Consider the following 8,868-nt stretch of genomic DNA (forward strand, 5'->3'; position numbering starts at 1 on the left):
AAAGATATTATATTACGTTTGTTAAATTTCGTAAAATTCCGGAAAACGGACCTTGGTTAAACTAATCATTCAAGATCAAACCCATTTTTGGAATCGAGTCATGATTATTCGATTTCCAGACTTACATTAAGCAACGCCGTTGAACTTAGTAATGAATATTTCGCATCTCCTTGCGGGTAAGAACTGAACTACGTAATATATTTTATACATTTTCTTTAGGATATCAGTCAGAAGATTAATCGTTTTGAAACAATTGGATTCAAGTCTCTTTCGAAACACTTAAACATTTTTTTTTGTATTTTTATTATTTATTTAATATGAATTTTCAAAAATAGCATGTATGGATTGTTTCAACTTAAGCAAGAATTTATAGGTATTTGTAATCATAGAATTGACTGCTGTAAAGATTAGTTCGCTACCAACTTCATACTGAATAATAATTTGGTATTTTATGTCAAGCATTCTATAAAATACTTTTCTACAAAATTATCGTTGTATTATTCTGAAATACTGAATATTTAAGCATTTTGTCTGTCGTTAATGTATTCCATATTTAATTATTTACATTATATTCATAAAGAGAGAAATTTCAGAATTGTATGAAGTTGGTAAGCTTGAAGGAATATTGTAACGTTATATGTACTTTATATATAAAATGTAAAATTTATGTCTGCGTATTTCTATATTCGTAATGTGATTTTCTATTTTCAATGAAAACAGTTTTCCGTTCAGCTACGTGATCAATTCGCGTTTTCTTTACAGTTCGAACTCAGTAACTATCACATTCCAACGATGTAAAATAACATCATCATCGCCATCATGACACCTCCGTAAAGTAAGCTCCAACTATCTGTCAACTTTCTATCGATCTGAGAGTCCCGTCAGTAAATCTGACACGATGAAGAGAACTTCTACCATCAACCATCATCACATCATAATGTGCTGAAATTACCGTCCAAAATCATTTTCATAAAGGTTATGAGAAACATCATTTCATGATACACTTAAAAGCCACGAATAAAAGCAACCGTAAAAGCCTGTCGCCTAAGTGCTTATGAGAAAAAGTTGTTTAAAGGGTTCTCTTCTTTTCGCATATTCAGCTATTTTTGCTCTCAAATATAAATTAGTTGTATAAATTTGAAAGGCTTTCATATCAGCGTGCAATCTGTATATTTGGGTTAAATTCTGGTCAGTGGTTATTGAGAGCTATTCTTTATTTATATTTCTTTGCTATGGGTCATACTTTATCAAAAGTTCAGTGGTATTTTTACCAGTATGGTTTCTATCGAATTTGGTGAAATTCTCTAAAGTTGTTTTTCTGTGGACGTCTTTAACATATTTTGCTTATATTCAGGCAAAACGCCCGATGGACATGGATGAATGACTGACAGCTTTCAGGAATCGTCATTTTCTATATAAGCTAGTAACTTCTATTTCTTTCATTGTTGAAAGATCTCGGTTTCTTTGCTCTGTAACATTTATCATATAACTATTTTGGATGCTTTTATTTAAATATTTAAGTAACTTAAATAGTTTTCTATGAATTTTAGGATTAATAAGCAGCTTTGGTGAAACTCTAGGGGTTCTAATTTTCGAGCTACCAAGTAATCCGAATTGTCCTCTTTTAGAAAATAATATCATTAGATTTTATGAAAAATATATCCTAGGTGAGTTTGGAAAACTACAAAAATGGCGGTGAGTCGCATGTGGCCTAGATTTAAAATAAATTAAAAGTGATGGAGGGTCCTGTTTCTTTTAAATGTGCACGATGATACTACTAACAATATACTAGTCTGTGTGTCTTTTAATTTACGCTTAGTTTTTGTAATATATATAAATATAATATATATATATATATATATATATATATATATATATATATATATATATATATATATATATATATATATATATATATATATATATATATATATATATATATATATATATATATATATATATATATATATAGTTTGTGTGTGTGTGTGTTTAATTTGGGTTAATATCCAATGATTTCTTTTAATTTCAAGTTCTTAGAAAAGCAGATACACGGAAATATTCACTAAAGAATAAATATAAACGGATTAATTACAATAGTTCGATATTGACGTAGAGCATGCATTATAGATTATGGTGTTACAGGAAGAGCAACTATGTGAGAACACTAAATTTGTTATATTTCCCGCAGCTCCTCTGATGCTTTGCCAAGCATGACTCTTCTGCTAAGTAATTTTACGAATTCATATTCATCAAAATTGTCGATGATAATCATACCCATTGCTGTTCTAACTTTTCAAATTTTGTTTTTGGTGCCTAACCGCATATTTCTGTTGACAAAATAAAGTTTCGATTACCCGATGGAGACAGTAGTTGAGGAGTTTATTTGTTCGTGCACAGTCTTCATTGGTAAAACGTCAGGGAGAGCAAGTCAAATAATATTTCTAGCCAGCCAACATCCAGATAATAAAAGCACAGGGATCTTAGGCAATGCAATTGACATAAAAAGAGTACTAAAATCAATTTAGTTGCAATGTTTGCTATGAAAGGCAAATATTAAGTACGGAAATATATTTTGCGGTAATAGACGAATAATTTAAAGCTGAGTGAATATTTTAAATTATTCTTCATCATTCTGGATTACTCCAAACTTCCTTCCAATCCATTTCATCTTCTCCACGAATTCTTCCTGCATTAACGCAAAACACATGGAAATCAGAGCGAGTCCGAATATGATGTAGATAGATCCAAAGATTAACTCTGTGTGCGCAGATGGCAAGGTAAAGTCTGTTCCCGGAACCAGATCTCCGAATCCAATGGTGCTAAGACTAATAAAACAAAAGTAGCTTGCCTGTAGCATGTCCCAGTTTCTCCAAACACCAAATATAACTGCACCTAAGACAATGTAGGAAGTCATTATGATAACAGCCACTGTTAGGGGGACACCTTGCTTAGGTTCTTCTTCTTTGTCATTCTCTTCGCCATCACTCTCGTTGTCATCAGCAATTAGAAACTGCTGCTGTTGCACAATCTTAATTCTCTGCTGCGTATCCTCTTGTGTCGTAAGTTTGATGTTTAGGTCGATACGGGCTTCCACCTGAGTTTGTTTGCTTTCATCTAGGTTTGAGACTGGATCAGTGTTGCTAGGCTCTCTGACATCAATTGATGTTGGACTTGTGCCTATATTTGGTTTTTCGTCTATCATATAACGTTCTCTCGTACGTATTCTGTAACGTAGGCTGTCGGTTGGCTTGGCAACCTGGATACTTGGAACCAGGACTGCCGGAGATGTGCTGCCAGGCACTACACTGTTCGATTTCATATTTATTAGTTTAGTTTTGTTTGGTTTCTTCATCTTCCATTTGCAACAGCTGCAGTGTATGAGCTGTGAATACATAAGTCTACACATGGTGGCCAGAGTGTTCCCGATGGCAGCCAGGAAGATCATAGTGAGAGGAATTCCAATCATGGCGTATGCCATGCAGACAATTCGGCCCCATATGGTTTTAGGTGCGATGTGCCCATATCCTGTAAGAAAGGAAATAAGTGAGCGTAGACGCTTCTATACTGATCTTCCAGAAAATGTTGACTAAACGTATATAAATTCTGGTCTTCTTGGAGATATCTTTTCATAGATCGAAGTATCTTATGCATGTTAGGAACTTTAAAGTTGTTTATAAAGTCAGTTTTTACGTAAAATCAGTCATTCGATGTTGTTATATCACCTTTTAATCTTAATTTGATGATACAAATCGTGGCATGTTACTAAATAATTTACGATGCATATAAATTATGTCCCACCCACCCCACAAAAGAAAGAGTGGCATATTTTTTGTGCTTTCCATACAACCGTTAATCGGTCACATTTATTGCATGTGACATCGCTCAACCTTCGGAACTATTTATTTTCAAATATTAGATTACCGTACAAATTTTGAATTGCTTTATTAATTTTGGAGTTTGAGTGGGGTGGGGTTTTGGTTAGGGAGTGAAATTCTATGCCACTATCCAATATTTTTGGTTTCATCCTAAGATACCTACCAAATTTTAAACAAAACAAAATCAAAGACTAACTAGCTAAGCAATGATGAGAAAAATCCTAGGATACCCCATCTTCATGATTCCTATCTAGATCAAACTTTGCCTGAAGTAATTAGAGGATATTAGAACGTTTTAAAGATCATATTTCTCGACCAAACAGTACATGCTTTCATATACGTACTTCAATCCAGAGAGTGTAATATGTATTATAAAGAAAACAAAAAGAGTTCAGAAGGAATCTTTTTAACTTCAGAAACCAAAATAACAGTTATAAAATGAGCTGAGTAATTAAATTATGAAGATATAGAAGACAATTCTTACCGTAACCGAAAATCTATCAAGGAGGAGCTAATCAGACGTCTTGCTCTAACTTTTCAATTTATATTTTAACAATTTCATATAGATAAACTATTGGATATAAACAGTAACATTATTAGTCAGTGCATATAGCCATAATGTAAAAATAAAACTTAAATTAAATATATGATAGACTTTAGGATTTTTAAAATTTGGTTGAAGTGCACTTTATTCTTGTCCTGCAACTCAGTTTAATGCTATAGTTAACAAGATATCGCACAAACATTTTAGAAGATAACAATAACAGATTATAATAAATGGATGACAATTTTCGTGTACAAACCACCGAAACGTTTAGATAATTACACCGGAATTACATAATGATGAAATATAGCACAGTATGATATGAATTTTTGGCAAATTCAAATAAACTTGGCAACATGGAAACGATATCAGGCTGCAGAATATCTTATTGGTATGTATCAGATGAAAGAGTGCCAGAGTCACTAAATCAGTTCGTAGCTGTCGTTCTTACTTGCATATGCACAAACTTTTCTATGAACGCTCGATGATATTACCTTATGATCAAGATTTTAATCCAACAAGCACTAATATATATTCAAAAGAATGGAGCACAATGTGTAACACGTTTAATATTTATCATCGTCACGACTGGGGTATATAAACGGGACAAAATAAATATTTAATTATAATGGACCTAAAGAATATAAAACTGTATATTAATGCTTTTGATAACCTAGACCAGTTAACATGGTAATTGCACAAAAGCAACGTTATAATTATGATGGTTTAGCAGATGAATACAGGAACAATGGCAGAAAACAATCTCATTTCAATGTTTACAATAGCTTGCCTGATGAAAGATTAACTAACGAAAAAAAGACGAGCTTACGTTTTCAGCAAGGTAGGAACGGACACTCCGAGGATTGAATATCCCAACTACGTCAAAGTATTGGGACTTTTATGATATTATTTCATATACAAAAACAGACATGTACACATATATTAAAGTATATTATTTAAAATCTCATCTATAATAAAGTTCAAAGCTTGAAGGCCTATACTTTTTATATATTTAGTTCTATTATTTTTATAGCATTTATAATTTTTGTCTGCTTTCACTAGTTAGCTTATATTATTTTCTTGTGAAGTAAAAATATTTATTCTATTGTTCATGATCATAACTGTTGAATGAAAAATTAGTGTCTGACATGGCCAGACCTACATCACAGACGGGTTTGTGAAATTTTACCATCTATAATAACATACAATTTATGAACACTTACTTCATCTCTTGTTTCATTTCGTTCATTAATTTATAATATTAACGTTTAAGTCTACGACACTAAGATGCATGTAAGTGAATAAAAACACCACATAAATAAATTGAAACTAATTGGAAAATCAAATTTAGGAAAACTGTTGCTTTGTGGTAAAAATAGATGGAAAGTGGTGATGTCAAAGTCAACATACGTTAAAGAAGTGAACAGGTTCGTAAAACCAAACTGAGGAAGATTTAAAGATTCGAAAGAGAAGTGAAAATGTTGCTAAACAGCTAGAAAGATAACTTCAAAATAAGTCTTCTCGTAGACATGAGAAACGAAGACACCATATAGATAGATCGCAAGAATTAATAAGTCAAAGTCGAACAGTTGAAACATGAGCAAGAAAAATGAAACTAACGAGAGAAGAATTATTAAGTGGATAAAGCATATGTTGTTACTGTTCCAAAACTAAATGTATTGTTTACTATGTAGATAACTTTTAGTGCTTCTAATTTGCTTTTGTTGTAGGTTTGGGATAAAGATATATGAATGCAAAAACGTTGATTGTCATTTATTTAAATGCTGTACGTAATAAGCAGAAACAATTAAATGAGATAAAATACAAACAAATCCACTTCCGGAGAACCTTAGAAAATTACAAAGTTTGAGGGATGTGAATATTTGTCGCACAACACGAACAGTTTAAGTATTACTATTTACCTTGTAAGATTTAAAACCACACGAGTGCTCATGTACCTATAAGATAATCATTCTCATACGCAGATAGACAACCGTATTGCTAAACATACACGGTCTATCTTATGCCATTAAATAGGATATATATATATATATATATATATATATATATATATATATATATATATATATATATATATATATATATATATATATATATATATATATAATTAATCTATTAAAATTACTAAATAATTTAATTCGTTTAGTAATTATGAGGATAAGTGAAAACATCGTAGACGTACCACAGAGTGCAGCAACTCTTTTGACTATGATGTAGCTTTATAAGCATTATATCTTGTTACAATATTGTGAAAATCCTTGTCATCTCTAACGTACATGCAGGGAATTTCTTACCACTGTTCAATAAGAAAACAAAGATAAGTAAACGGAACAATATTGTTTAGAATTTTCTTGTAAAAATATCCAAATTGGTATTCAAAATCTAGATGGTTGTTAAAAAGAGACCTAGTGATCGTTTCGTTAAACATGCATAGTTAAATTATCGCCTGAATATTCAACAATTTCTTTTCATAAATACTGATATTTTGAAATTAATTAAAATTAATCAGCTTTTTGTATAATTTTGGATGTATTTAATTACTGTTAGTCTATACAAGGTTACCCAGAAATTTGCGTGAAATAGAGCGTGTGTATTTAGAGAGTAGTGTGCAAGAAAAAGGGTCACATGCTGTTACAAAGCCTATGTACTATTTGAAATGTAAGAATAAATCAACTTGTCTGTGACTGTAGTTTAAATCCATTCATATGTCCCATACATAATGTTTAAAAACGTTGAAGTTAAGGAGTAAATCACCATATTAGCAATGCAGACAGATTGACGACAACTGCACAGGCCTAGCCCTGGTTACGTACGTCGTATGAGTTGTAAAATATTATTCATAAAACGCAAAATGAATTCCTACGCCGTATCACTATCTTTCTATGTACGTTTGGCTATATATCGTATATTAATTTTATGTTATCACTTATGTAGCTGCCTTTAATAAGTATTTTTTTAAAAATTTGTTTATCCTTTCCGGTTAAACCTACTAATGCCAATGTAATGACTGGTTTGCCCTTTAGCTGTTTTTTATTATATAAAAAAATCTTTCTCTAACGTATTGTATACCCATCCAAATCTACAGTTTTATCTAATACTACATTGCAATCACCACACACATTAATATCGACATGCTCTTAATTTTTAGGGGTCAGCTGAAATGGCGGCCTTACAAGTTAAATGTTCCATGTCTATTTATATTCCTTATATAATTTAAAGTTATCAGTATTATTAAACATCATAATTGCCCTCTTTAAATAGACTTATGCAACTAAAGTAATAGAAAATATATTTATTCTCACCAATAGAAGTGACGATTGTGACAGTGAACAATAAGGATCCTAGCCAGGACCACTTGTACTGAGGTCCTCCGGGTTTTCCATACATCGCACAGTCTCTCCCATCGTATTTAATATCGATTACATTGTCCCGGAAGGTTTCCAGGATCCCCACAATTTGTGGCGTCGACCCGTCACTCTCCGGATTAGAGGAGTGAATGACCATCTTCAGACTCTCTAGTGTCATCATTTCCATCTTGTTGTAATCTTTGAAGGTATCGAAACATTCCTGGGAACGACCAAAATTACTTACATGTTTAAAGTTGGAACCAAACAAAATTAACAGAACATGCATTATATTGTGGCGTTATCACGACGACAAGGCTTTTGTCAGTGTATCAGAAGGTTAACATACTTTGCTGTATTTAAAAGCGAGCAAATACAAGTTTAATAAAAAACTTGCTCTAACTTCTGGTTATTACTGGTGTTCTTTGTAATGGGTTCTGATCTGTAGTCCTCTCCTATCATTTACAGAATTACAAATAAATTATCTATTTTCGCGTAAAAATCGGATTTTAGACGTCTAATAAGCATGAAATCTTTAAGCAAACGGAAGTAGGAAGATGCTATTTAGCAAATAAGAAAGATTTGGCATCAAAGGGGTAATTATTATCATGTATTATTGATCTTATCTTTAATACAAAAGCTTTTCTACAAGAATATAATTCTGGGGAGCGAGTGCTACAAAAGTAGAGAGCACATTTTAACTGGTCGTTTTACCTGGACTTCGTTGTCCTTTTCTAAGAATTCAAAAATGGAGGCACCAGCTGCCAGGCAAAGGATCACCATTATCATCAATCCAAAGTAGGAGACGAACAAAGTAAATACTTTCTTCAATAGTGAACTGCACTTTACCCATAATTCTTTCCGATTTAAGCACATTTTCCAGCTCTCGTCTCTTCTGCGTGCTGAGTCAAAAGTTTCTGGCAGTACCGCTTTGAATATGAAATGTATGTGCTCTGTCTTTTCTACTCTGTGTTGGAGATGGTATCATTTACCTTCCATGGCATCATCTTATGTTTGTCCCTAACATAAGCAGAAAAAACTGGGATTAAACTTGTGATGTTTTAATAATTTTAAAAACAAAAGT

General features: G+C 32.1%; 1 protein-coding gene across 1 annotated transcript; it reads right to left on the bottom strand.

Annotated features, from left to right (window-relative positions):
• Positions 1-2,617: 2,617 nt before the first annotated feature.
• LOC149801678 (potassium channel subfamily K member 18-like) lies at positions 2,618-8,567 on the bottom strand. Its single transcript, XM_089956826.1, has 3 exons — positions 8,499-8,567; positions 7,743-8,007; positions 2,618-3,525 (listed from the first exon to the last, which is right to left on the bottom strand). Exons 1-3 carry the CDS (start codon positions 8,565-8,567, stop codon positions 2,618-2,620), a joined length of 1,242 nt encoding a protein of 413 aa, XP_089812952.1.
• Positions 8,568-8,868: the final 301 nt, after the last annotated feature.

This window comes from Sinohyriopsis cumingii, chromosome 4 (genome assembly GCF_028554795.1).
Source record: "Sinohyriopsis cumingii isolate HCF-2022 chromosome 4, ASM2855479v2, whole genome shotgun sequence".
Taxonomy (NCBI): Eukaryota; Metazoa; Mollusca; class Bivalvia; order Unionida; family Unionidae; genus Sinohyriopsis; species Sinohyriopsis cumingii.